This window comes from Convolutriloba macropyga, chromosome 13 (genome assembly GCF_964194025.1).
Source record: "Convolutriloba macropyga chromosome 13, txConMacr16.3, whole genome shotgun sequence".
NCBI classification, from domain to species: domain Eukaryota; kingdom Metazoa; phylum Xenacoelomorpha; order Acoela; family Convolutidae; genus Convolutriloba; species Convolutriloba macropyga.
Window position 1 is genome coordinate 38120283 of NC_134480.1, and position 13754 is coordinate 38134036.

Consider the following 13754-nt stretch of genomic DNA (forward strand, 5'->3'; position numbering starts at 1 on the left):
TTTGATCAGAGAATTTATGTAAATGAATCGTCAAAAAATCGAAATTTGAATCAATTTTGGTTTCAATTTGATGAATCTAGATAACTAATATGAGAGTGAGTTTATTTGATGTAAAATCGTCCCAGCATGTATTGAATGATTGTGATACCACCGTAAATGTGAACGAATTCTTAGAAAAGTGTAAATGCATACCATCTATGGTACCCACTGCAACTGATTTCTGGGAAACTTGCCGAAGCAAACCATATTGAGTAACTCTTGTGACCCCCACTGTAAATCATGGTGCTAAGATTAGTTTTATATCTTGATTTTCTCGCACTGATAATGAGTATATATATATATACAGCTGATTTTTGAGCCTTTTTTCATCCCAAAAATCAAATCACCATCTTGATCTAATAATCAGATCTCTCCTGTTAATCTCTTAGCTCTACTGTAAAATATCGTTCTTGTTATTCTCTCTTTTTGAGAAATTAATTTTTCTACTTAATTAAAAACACGTTTTATTCCGCTTGAGAAAACCCATAACCCAAGAAGACTAAAATCATTTTTTGCCAGTTTTTAACTCGAACATCTACTGAAATTTGGAGCAAAATATTCTTCAGCTCATGAAGAGGCTTAAGCAGCTATACATTTTTGTCAGGTTCAATCAGATTAGTCGCCTCTAAGGGACAATAACTTTTTCAACGATGAAATATATAAAACCTTGCTGTTGAAACTGAAGAATTTATCGTTGGGTCCAGTGATTCATTGGCTTAATCTGATGATTTTAAAATCGGAATTAGATTCACCCGGGCCAAGGTAACTTCATTTCAAAGCAAGATTTAAAAACATATGACCTGAAATTTTACCCCCAAAAAGAAACAGATTGTAACAGAAGTTAATTTTACAGTTAATCTCGTCGTATGTATTGCGTGATGGAACCAATTGTAAACTGTGTTTGTTCAAATCCAACTTTAAAAACTGCATGTTTGAGTCTGGGTTTTGGCGTTATTGTGGATCATCATTATTGAAAACGAGAGAATAATATGGTTACTCTATGCTATAGTAGGTTGTAAAAAGGATGAAATTTTTGTGAGAGGTTGGGAATAATTATGTAATCTTCAATTAAAAACTGGTAGCAACTTCTCGATATCTTGCATTTCTAGCAGTTTCCACAATGATGTTTTAAGGCACACCTTATATGTCCTCTTTTTACAAACTTAAGGAGACTATACAGTGGGCTACTTATTTCTGCGTGCGAAATAGACCTCTCTAACTCTATTCCCAGCTCCCTAAGCTAATAACTGATTCTATCTGGAAAGGAAAAACATTGAAGGAGAACTTCAATTATAACATCAATACAAATACAATTGCTTGAGTCACGGAGTCAATCAAATACACGTGGTGCAAATAATAGGGGACGGAATATAAATAATTTTCAAATTTTAACAAAATTGTAGCTTACAAAACCCAGAAAAGTTTCTTTTAATAATGAGAACGTGCAGCTTATTTGACGTTTAGCGCGCTCCACAAGTCTAAACTAAAAAACGACGCTTTTTTGTAACCAAAAAAATATATTTCTCTGCCCTTTCTGCTGTAATTTTGATCAGATATCGCCGAGGAGTGTAATAATAGTGAGGCTTTGAAGTCGTCTTTAGGCGCTTTACTTATTTTTCGCCTAATTTCCAAAACAATTCGGTGGACAAATTTTGACTAATCTCTACAGAAGTTGGGTGTCGATCAAGCAAAGACAAAGTGCAAGCAAATTGAATATTGAAAGAGAGTTGAACTTAGGCGAAAATAGTTGTATTTTAACTGTATTTCAACTTGTCCTTGGCAGGCACACGCTTCAACCGTGTCGCGGTTTTGCCGCGATAACAACCCTGTGGTTTCCGGAATACATCCCACAGTGCATCAGAGACATGGCCATGGACCGTTGTCTGCTGGGGCTAGACGACCAAAAAATGACAGGCATTTTTCTTTGGTACACTGTGATAACACCATGTTTCCGCTGGTCCGCATTGGGAAGGGTGATAGGTCGTTATCTGTCTTGAGTCTTAGCTTTAAGTTTCAATTAGTTTGGTTGCTCATGTTTTGTTTCAGGTTACACAATTCAAGCAAGAGTATCATTTCCGGTTTTACAACATTTCATCATCGTGACTTTACTCGTTACAACTTTTGGAAACAAATCAACTTACAAAAGGCGGTAAAACACAATAAACGTAAGAAGTTAATCTCTAGCATTAACATCCTCCGGGCCCACAAAACCTAACCCTAACCTGGTTTTGGGTTTAGGGTAGACATGCATAAGTTTTACTGCTGGTCTGTTTAATTTGCCTAAAGCGGTCTTAACCTCACATGACCTAGCTATGTTGTCGGGGCCGGTGAAAGTCCGTGTGACTCGTCCCAGCGGCCAGATTCCTCTTGGTGTAAACTCTTCAAGAAGCCAGACAACATCATCCACTTCCAAAGCTGCTTCACGAGACGTCCACTTCTGTCGTTTGTTCAGCGAAGGAACATACTCGGCTAGCAGCCTCTTCCAAATCTGCTGAAGTCTCTGCTTCACCTGTGTCCACGCCGAACTCTTCAAGGTAAGTGTCTCGTTGAAAACGGCTCCAGGAACATTGCAGAAGGGCCTTCCAAGCAAGAAGTGGTTTGGTGTAAGCGGGTTGTCGTCTTCGTGGTTGCTTCTCACGTGGGTGAGTGGACGCGAGTTGACAAGACACTCGGCTTCACTGACGATCGTGGCAAAGACATCTGGAGTGAGTTTTGCGGAACCAAGGTTCAAGAGAAGAGCTTGTTTGACACACTGAACGAGTCTCTCCCACACCACACCGAAGTGAGGAGCAGAAGGAGGATTGAGCTTCCATTCGACAGACTGGTTCAGTAGCTGATCTTTGATGTAGTCGTGCTCCAACATCAGTGGTCTTCTTCTGATCTGCTTTCTTGCTCCCAAGAAGTTGGATCCGTTGTCTGACAGGAACAACCGCGGTTGGCCGCGTCGAGCGATGAAGCGTCGGATTGCTGTCAAACACTTGTCTGTGCTGAGGTCCTCTGCAACTTCCAAGCGAATTGCTCTTGTAACCAAGCAAGTAAATAGGCAGATGTAGGTCTTCACTTCTGTAACACGATGAACGACGGCAAAAGGTCCAAGGTAGTCCACGCCGGCATTGGTGAAGACGACTGGTGACTGTGTTTCCTGGAAACGAATGTCTGGCAAGTCTGCCATCGGTGGCTGTAGTCCCTGTGCTCGGAAGCGGCGACAGTCGAAACATTTGAAGGCGAAACTTCTCAGGAAGAGTCTGATTCCAAGAATGTGGCATCTCTGTTGTATGTAGTTGCGAGTGTATTCCACTGCAATGTGCATACAAATTTCGTGGCATTTCTGTATGTAGAGTTGAATGCTGTGCTCTTTAGAGTCCAGGATGATGGGGTGCTTGGCGTCAAAGGGTAGCAAGCTTCGTTTTGTTCTGCCACCAACGCGAGGAAGTCCACTTTTAAAGAAAGGGGACAAACAGAGCAGACGATCTTTCTTTGACAAAGGCCTGTGTTGATTCATGTCTTTGATGGCGTCTTTGAAGGACTTCTCTTGCGACTTTCTGAAGAGATATATTCGGGCTTCGTTAATGTCGTCGAGTTCTAGTTTGCCTCTTTGTTTCGATCTGAGATTCTTTATGAACCTTATGACAAAAGCCATAGAGCGCATTAACTTTGAGAATCTGCTGACGTCGATAATACATTCATCGTTGGATGGTTCCATTGTGACGTTTGTCTCCTCCTTGTTACCCAAGGAGTTCTTCCAATGGCTTTCGGGATCACTTAAGAAGGCTGGAGGCGTTAACCACAACACATTGATATCACAGGCTGGTATTCCTCGGGAGACATGGTCTGCAGGGTTGAGTTTTCCGCTGATATGCTGCCACTTGGAGACGTCTGTGTTGTTGCGGATCTCTTGTACTCTGTTTGCAATAAAAGTTTTCAATTTGTCTTTGCTTTTGATCCAGGCAAGGACAGCTTCACTGTCGCTCCAAAAGTGTTTTGAGGTAACTGGTATTGTTAGCTGCTTGGAAACAAATTGCATTAGTCTACATCCTAGCACGGCTGCTTGCAACTCAAGTTTCGGGATACTGATTTGTTTTAGTGGCGCAACTTTAGCTCTAGCTATGACAAACCCAGTTGAAATGGTGGTAGCTGATTGAGACCTGATGTATATGACTGCTCCATAAGCCAGCTGTAAGGCATCACAGAAGCAATGTAACTGGTTTATCGGAGATGGTTCGTTCGGAGAAACAAAACATCGTGGCATTGATATTTCTGGCACATTTAAATATTGCTCTATCCAAGTTTTTATTGATTTCTGTTTCTCATCTGACAGGAGATCATCCCATGCAAGTCCTTCTTTCCAGGTATCCTGCAAGATGATTTTGAGTGTAATCAATAATGGGGCAATGATTCCTAATGGATCGAACAAGCAGTCAATTAAGGAAAGGAGTTTTCTGAGTGTGTAGTCCGTTTTGTCTTCCTGAACTTTGGCAAACTTCTGGTGGAATAAAGTATCATTAACTGTATTCCACATTACACCTAAGACACGATGTTTGTCTTTTTCGTTGTCACAATGTTCTTTGGGTATCTTGTTAAGACATTGAACAGAGTTTGAGACAAACTTAGTCAGACTGAAACCTCCTTTAGAGAGTGTTTGTCGCAAGTCTTGAACTGCAGTTTCAGCTTTCTGTTCATTGACGAACGAATGTACAAAATCATCCATGTAGAAACTGTTGAATATTAGATCTTTTGTAGCGGTGTTTCCGAAGTCTTTTGCTGTTTCTTGGAGGACAAATATTGCTGTAGTTGGTGAACATCTGGCTCCAAAGATGAGTCGCGTATACTGGAACTGCTGTACGGAGTTGTTTGACGGCCAAAGAAAACGGAGACATGACTGATCTTCTGTTCGTATGCAAATTTGCATAAACATGGCCTCTATGTCTGCCATTACTGCAACAGAATCCTGGCGAAAGCGAAGTAGTAAGCCGACCAGGTTGTTGAGAAGGTCGGGGCCTGACAGAAGGTTTTTGTTTAGCGACTGCTTTTTAAAAACAGATGCGGCGTTTGCAACACGCCTGACTTTCCCAGGTTTGTTGGGGTTGGTGACGGGGTGATGGGGAAGGTACCAAATCTTCTCTGGTGCTGGATTTGAGAAAGTTACTGGTTTGACATAACCCTTCTCTAAATCTGTTCCCAAAGTTTTCTCATACAACTGTTTCAAATCAATGTCTTTGTTGAGTCGGCGCTGAAGGCTGTCAAGTTGTGATTTGGCAACCAGATAGTTGTTTTCTAATTTACTGTCCTGTTTCCAAAGTAAACCAATTTCATATCTGTCTCCGATATGATGGATTGTATCTTGTAATATTTGAGCTGCTCTTCTACTGTCTGTTGAAGTATCTGCAGTTTCTTCAAACTCGGTTCCTGTATTCTCTATTTTCCAGAAACTGGTCACACATTCACTGAGATGTCTCTCAGTATCAACAGTTAAATTTGTGAGCGCGTGGTTGAAGGCTCTATAACTATGGGATAGGAAGTTTGTTTCCTGTTGGATTGGATTACTTTTTCGTTTAATTGGGCCAGTAATTGTCCAACCGAGAAGATTGCGTAGAGCAAAGGGGCTTCCTGCGGGTCCTTGAAGGAACTCGCGTTCCAAAATGTATTGGGTAGCGTCAACACCTAAAAGTATCTGTATCTTGTTGTCACTAAGTTTAGGAAAATGTATGTGTTGAAGGTGAGGGTAGGACGAACACGCTTCGTTCAAATCGTTCACAGGCGCATCGTTGAAAGTCCAATTACTCACGGCATGAACGTAGTTTAAACGGAAGAGTGGTTGATCGCTATTGAACTTTCCAATGTCCAACCGAACAAGATTTGCGTGCATGACGGATTCGTCAAATGCGTGCGATACATTCAGATCGAATTCTGAAGTCTTCGGAGCCCGTACCTTGTCGGCAGTCGTGTTGAGGACGTATGAAATGGTACTACCATTGTCAAGAATGGCATTACAATTATGTCTTTTATTATCATTTCCGAATAGGGTGACAGGTATTACCTGTAGTTGATTCCTCGTTTTTGATGGGAAACCAGGATTGTAAACCTGAGTTGGAATGTCACTGTTTTTGTCTTGTTGATCCAGTGGTTCACACATTGGCAGATCAATTGCTGTCACGTTTGCCGATTCGGTTGCTTTTTGTCTGTCTGTGTGGAGAAGGCTATGGTGTTTGCCATTGCAATGTCGGCAGAGAATTTTTGACGTGCAGTTTTTGGCGGCGTGACTGGAGTTTAGGCAATTGAAGCACAAAGAGTTCTTCTTTGCTTCGCTATTGCGTCTGCTAACATCAAGACTAAGAAACTGCGGACATTTGCCAATGTAGTGATCTTGTTGATCAAGCGGACATTTTGTTCTGCTCCTATTTGCTGTTGCATTTCTCATAGGCTACTTTGAACCAGAGAAAGAAGAGCTTCTTTTCGTGTTGTTGCTTATGTTTGCCATCGATTGCTGAGGCTTTGCATTATTGATGCTAATAATTGTTGCACTGTTATGTTCAAAGCTTTTATTGCTGGGGTTAGAGCTTTTGCTTCCGGGGAAATTCTGTTTCCAGTTTGTACGATTTTGGTTCTTATTCCGATTGTTGAAGGAACTTGAACACTGTGATTGGTTTTGTTGACTTGAATGGTTGTTAGTGGTTGATAAAAATGCGTCTTGTAATTGTTCAAAGGCTCTGGATTGCCGATACATCCAATCGGAAAGCTCTGTGAGACCTGGATTTGTCCAGTCGTTGTCAACAACATGTTCGGTCCACTTCAACTTGAGTGGGTTTGGTAGCTTATCTCGGGCTATCCTGAGCAAGTACGTGGCATTTAGGTCGGCACTGAAGCCATGTGAGGCAAATGTTTGAACTACTTTTCTTAACAGCGAAGCGAAAGCTATCAAAGCTGCGTGGTCATTCATAGCCGGTCTTTGGAAAGCTTCCAGTTCTTTTGTTAAGGCACCGACGACGTTTTGCGGGTTTCCAAAGCGTCGGTTGTGCTCTTGAAGGGCGGAAGAGTAAAAATTTGGTTTGCAAAGAAATCCGGAGATGCAATCCTTTGCCGGTCCAGTGACTAAACTTTGCAAATAGCTCATTCGTTCAGTGTCAGTGATGTCTTCGTTGTTGCGGATAGTCGAAGAAAACGTGCTGCTCCATTCGTTCCACTTGAGTGGGTCTCCATCGAACTTCTGAATTCGGATGTCCGGCAGCTTTACTGAGCGGTGAATGTTCCGTTGACGATATGGGTTGGAGTTTTGATTACCGAAGCTTTGGCTGCTTGGATAAACAGGTCCACGAGGGGTTACATTTGAGGGCTCAAAACTACCGTTTGCTAAGTTTGACCAATTGTTTGGGCAATATGCCTGAAATGAGCCGGAATGGCTTGGCTTTGGAAAACGATTGCCGAAAGAAACTGGAACAGGTGTTATATGGTCAGGTACATTTTCAATTAGGCCGGTGTTAATGGGCCTGGGAGGGGCGAAAGTATTTTCAGCTGGAGGAAATGTTCCACTAAAATCTGGCAGTTGAATATTTGAAGCTGTAGACAATTGTGGGGACGCACAAGTTGCGTCAATAGAGCTCTGTGAAACAATTGCTGGATTCACAATTGGTGCTATTGCTTGAAGGTGCTGATGTTGATTGCTTGCTACGTTGTCAGAGTCTGTTTGTTCGAGTGCTGATGGCTGGAGACTATTCTGTACATCAGAACTGATGACTCTATTGGAGTTTTCTTGCAAAATTCCCATGGCAGACTCCACTTGTCTATGAATAGTAATCGGGTTGGATGTTGATTGCTGGTCTGCCAAATCATTGATTTGATGTTGTTGTCGTGTATCTCGCATACTTTGAACAACTCCCGGAGACTCAGGTGCAGAGGGAACAGGTATTCGATTACTGCGTGATGAAGAGGCGCTGCTTGGACGCGTTGAAGTGTTTCGGAATGAAAGTTCATGCTTCTTTACAGTTTGTGCAACTTCAACTTTTAGCTTTGTCAAGCATGGTACATCGTTGAGGGAGTCTTCCGCGTCCACATTTTCCGATTGTGTAAGCTGGTCGACAAGTTCTTCTAGTTGCGACATGGTTCTCTTGAATTCATCATGTGTTACTGACACAACTTCGGGTTCCAAACCTGAGTGTATTTGATATTCTAGCTCCTGTTTGAGCTCTTTGACAATGTCTAATTTTCGGTGAAACAATCTAACTGTTCCAACAATTGATGGCTTTCGACCTCCCATTTTCTTTGTTGGTCTAACTTTCTGAACTTCAGAGGTAAATTGAAAGGTCAAGTGAGGTCCCTTGAAGGACACAACGAGTGATTTTTTGGACGTTCCAGAGGAGACTTAGATGTGAAGTGGGGTAATCTTTTGACTTTTTAGAGGTCAATTAAAGTTCAAGTTGAGTAACCTTTCGACCTTTTAGAGGCCACTTATAGGTCAAATGGGTTGACTGTTTGACCTTTTAGAGGTCAAGTGCGGTGATTGTTTGACCTTTTAGAGGTCACTTAGAGGTCAAGGGGGTTGACTGTTTGACCTTTTAGAGGTCACTTAGAGGTCAAATGGGTTGACTGTATGACCCTTTAGAGGTCACGTAGGATGACTGTTTGACATTTTAGAGGTCAATTGGGGTGACTGTTTGACCTTTTAGGGGTAACTTAGAGGTCGAGTGCGGTGACCGTTTGACCTTTTGGAGGTCACTTAGAGGTCGAGTGGATTGACTGTTTGAGCTTTTAGCGGTCACTTAGAGGTCAAGTGGGTTCACTGTTTGACCTTTTAGAGGTCAAGTAGGGTGGCTGTTTGACCTTTTAGAGGTCACTCAGATGTCAATTGGGTTGACTGTTTGACCTTTTAGAGGTCACTTACAGGTCAAGTGGGTTGACTGTATGTAGGTCACTTGGGAGGTCCCTGGGGCACAATGAGTGACTTTTAGAGGTCGCTTGGGGAGTCCCTGGGGGACAGTGGGTGACTTTTTTGGATCACTTGGGGATCCCTGGGGCACAATGGGTGACGTTTTTGGGTCACTTGGGGGGTCCCTGGGGAACAATGGGTGAGTTTTGTAGGTCACTTGGAGGGTCCCTGGAGGACAGTGGGTGACTTTTGTAGGTCATTGGGGGGTCCCTGGGGGACAATGGGTGACTTTTGTAGGTCAGTTGGAGGGTCCCTGCGGAACAATGGGTGACTTCTGTAGGTCACTTGGGGGGTCCCTGGGGGACAATGAGTGACTTTTGTAGGTTGCTTGGGGGGTCCCTGGGGGACAGTGTGTGACTTTTTTAGGTCACTTGGGGGGTCCCTGGGGGACAATGGGTGACTTTTTTGGGTCACTTGGGGGGTCCCTGGGGGACAATGAGTGACTTTTTTGGGTCACTTGGGGGTCCCGGGGGGACAGTGTGTGACTTTTTTAGGTCACTTGGGGGGTCCCTGGGGGACAATGGGTGACTTTTATATGTCACTTGGAGGGTCCCTGGGGGACAATGAGTGACTTTTGTAGGTTGCTTGGGGGGTCCCTGGGGGACAGTGTGTGACTTTTTTAGGTCACTTGGGGGGTCCCTGGTGGACAATGGTTGACTTTTTTGCGTCACTTTGGGGGTCCCTGGAGGACAATGGGTGACTTCTGTAGGTCACTTGGGGGGTCACTGGGGGACAATGAGTGACTTTTTTGGGTCACTTGGGGGGTCCCGGGAGGACAATGGGTGACTTTTGTAGGTTAATTGGGGGGTCCGTGGGGGACAATGGGTGACTTCTGTAGGTCTCTCGGGTGGTCCCTGGGGGATAATGGGTGACTTTTCTAGGTCAAAGAAGGGGTCCGTGGGGGACAATGGGTGACTTTTCTGGTCACTTGTGGGGTCCCGGGAGGACAATGGGTGACTTTTATAGGTCACTTGGAGGGTCCCTGGGGGACAATGGGTGACTTTTTTTGGGTCACTTGGGGGGTCCCTTGGGGACAATGGGCGACGTTATTGGGTCACTTGGGGGGTCCCTGCGGGACAATGGTTGACTTTTATAGGTCACTTGGAGGGCCCCTGGGGGACAATGGGTGACTTTTTTTAGGTCACTTGGTGGGTCCCTGGAGGACAATAGGTGACTTTTGTAGGTCACTTGGGGGTTCCCTGAGGGAGAGCTGCACTGCAAACTGGTTCTGCAAGCTGGTTCTGCTGGCAGAACACTGGAGGCTGTTGGGTGCAGTTGCTGGTGACTCAGGTTGGCCTGAGTGTGCTGACTGACTGTTGGAGGGCAGTAGTGGGGGTCTACTGCAAGCTGGTTCTGCTGGCAGAACACTGGAGGCTGTTGGGTGCAGCTGCTGGTGACTCAGGTTGGCCTGAGTGGGCTGGCTGACTGTTGGAGGGCAGTAGTGAGGGTCTACTGCGAGCTGGTTCTGCTGGCAGAACACTGGAGGCTGTTGGGTGCAGCTGCTGGTGACTCCGGTTGGCCTGAGTGGGCTGGCTGACTGTTGGAGGCGCCCACCCAGGAGCGCCAAAATGATAACACCATGTTTCCGCTGGTCCGCATTGGGAAGGGTGATAGGTCGTTATCTGTCTTGAGTCTTAGCTTCAAGTTTCAATTAGTTTGGTTGCTCATGTTTTGTTTCAGGTTACACAATTCAAGCAAGAGTATCATTTCCGGTTTTACAACATTTCATCATCGTGACTTTACTCGTTACAACTTTTGGAAACAAATCAACTTACAAAAGGCGGTAAAACACAATAAACGTAAGAATATATTATGCGTTGCAAATACTATGCACGGTTTTAATTGTAACGATAAACAAAGGATTTTTTTCAGAGAGATTTCTTAAACATTATCTAAATTCGGCTTTTTTATGTCGGCTTACCTTTACGTCGGCTTCCTTTGCGTTCATCAAAAATTGGCTTCACCTAACTGCGAGTTTTTGCCTAGTATCCTATGCGCCACATTTATAACAACTGTCAACTGATTGACGCTGAACTCTGTTTTGGTCACAACGAAATAAACAAAGAATGGCAAAACGCTTGTGAACTTCCGTGAAAACAAAATTTTATTCCTCGTAGCACTTCCTTGCAGAAAATCCTAGAAGTTTTCTACTCTTTCACAGATCAATTATTCCTTTGTCCAAATTTTAGATCAATTCTAACATTTAATTTGGCAGTGTCAAACTATGCTCACTTATACTAAAAATTGCATCAATAATATAATAATAAAGATACCTGTTACCTTAACTGTCCAAAAAAGTATGACAGGAAACTTTACGTATTTTTTTAAATTAACAAAGCGGCTCAACAATTTGCGTTTGCACATGAAGTTCTGACCCCGCTCATCCACAATTTTGGCATAAATGTCTACCAAATGAGGAACAGTATTTATCAAAAAGAAATGTGTATGAACAAAAAGATTGCCTGAAACGCAAATAAGTCAGTGGAGTAAAAAATGCTGCATTAGATTGATGAGATCAGCCACTATTAAGAAATTAAGTCAAGACGAACAACAAAATCAAACACAAAAATTAATTATATCCAAAACTATGTCCATTTAAAAAAATTTTGTTAACAAGTCAAGATGAAATCGAAAATAAACAAAAAATTTGTAATACATTAGAAGTGATATGTAGCCACTCCATAATGAGGCTCGGTATAAATTAGACAGAAACGAAAAAAACAGCAATAAAAAATTGGCTACTGTTTTAAAAGAAACTAATTCAAAGTAATGAAAACCAATAGATAGCAATTGAAAAATATACAACAATTTTATGATCACACTTGCTTCTGTAGGAAGCCATTAAGACTTTTTTTAATTCAGTTTTTTATGCAGTCTTAGAAAAGACAACAAATATAGACAAAAAACAAAGAATTCAATTAAAACTTGCGAGAAAACGTCGTCGAAACCGTAAAACCAGATTTTGTCCCACAAAAAATGTTCAAGTAAGCGTTCCTCGTACGCCAAAAATCTGGTATGCAACCTCTCAGTAATAAAAAAGGAAACAAGTCGACAATAAAAAAGAGAAAAACAGCAAAATTAAGATACAGTTTTGTATTTTTCGGAAACAATAAATTTTAAAGCTATCAAAGCCATTAGCTACAGAGGGAAAAAATTAAATGGTTGGTTGACTATTCCAAAAAAGCTGAGAGACCTGTAATTATTCATAATATGTTTTACGAAAAAGAATGGCAAACATAGAGAGAAATCAAAAACTAGTTTATTTTTTCTGCGAAAATCCAGTGTCGAAGCCAGTAAATTCATAACGAATACTTTAAAAAATATTAGATTTAGCACACTTGAACCTTCCCCCGAGGACAATATTGTCATATGTGACCTTTAATTAACAAGACTAGGTAACAAATTGACAAGAACTAAGGAACAAAGTAAACACAACAGTTGAAAGCAAATATACAAAACTCAATTAAGTTCCTCGAGAAAGGGGTGTCGAAGCCGTTTGAACAATAACCAATGCCTTTATAGACTTTGATATCTTCAATTGTGTCTTATTTTGAAGGTCAATTTTGTAATACATCAAATTTCAATAATGTGATAATGTGACAAAACGAAAAGAAAACCGTGAAAAATGGGCCAATGTCTAAAGATGGAAAACAATTTCTCAAATCTAGTAATATCAACGCCGGAAACCCATAATTTAACATAATTTAACCGATAATTTAACCCGTAAAACCGCAAAAAAAATTTAGTTTCAATTCAGAAGGAGGAAGAGGAAGAAGAAGCATTCTTTTTTTGCTGACACTAAGCCACAAGTTGACAAAAATTAAAAGAAAAATAGTGGCAAGGTTCTAAAAGCCATTGTTTAATTAGAAATCAAACATTTTTAGAAGTCAAAGCAACCGTAGTTCTGCGAAGAGACTAGTAACAATAATGTGGAGTTGCTCAGGTAGCGACTTTGACCTACCAACATTGAGCTTTGATTTGAAGTGTACTGTTCTTTAATTAACGTTAAAAATCGAATGTTTTTTTTTCAAAATAAGACCAAAACCAGCCCTGGTATTGCGCTTTGTCTATTAAGAACACTCAATTGTTTGGAATCTTTTAGATCTACATAATTTGTTAGTTAAAGATCAAAAATAAATGCTGCGTGTTTGATAATCATAGAGCAAAGCAGAAAACGGCAAACTTTTAATAAATCGCGTAAAGTACAAAAATAAATGCTGCGTGTTTGATAATCATAGAGTAAAGCAGAAAACGGCAAACTTTTAATTCCCGACTACTCTCAATGAAAGTGAACTAGTCGAGTAGAACTAGTTCCCTTTGTAATTTACAAAGATTTTGTTAGTTGTTTTGGGTGTGTACTTTCTGCAAGTTTAATCAAAGTGTTCTAAAGAAGGTTATTTCGGGCAATTTTTTATGAAAAAAGCTGAATTTCAAAATATTTCGCGAAAGATTTTAGCCGAAAAAATGAAATCAAAATAGTCGACAAAATTTTTTTTTCTAAAAAACAATCAACAGTGTTATTGTTATCAATTTTTACATTGTTTAGCAAGATTGGCTTAATTTTAGGCAGAAATTCCGGAAAAATGTAAAAAAAAAATTAACGGAGCTCACTCTCTTTTCTCAAAAGTTTAAACATCGATATCTCCCTGTAAAAAAACAAAATTCAGAAGAATCTTTTTGATTCAATATTCTACGCTTGACGGGCTTTTTAATGACACCACTCACAAATCTCTATGATGAATATATCGGTCGATCAAAATTGTCTGAACCAAAAAAAACCCAGTTGAGTATGTAG

General features: G+C 41.4%; 1 protein-coding gene across 1 annotated transcript; it reads right to left on the reverse strand.

Moving 5' to 3' along the window:
• Positions 1-2212: 2212 nt before the first annotated feature.
• On the reverse strand, positions 2213-6457 carry LOC142351716 (uncharacterized). The gene has a single exon (XM_075403860.1). The coding sequence runs from the start codon at positions 6455-6457 to the stop codon at positions 2213-2215; it is 4245 nt and encodes a 1414-aa protein (XP_075259975.1).
• Positions 6458-13754: the final 7297 nt, after the last annotated feature.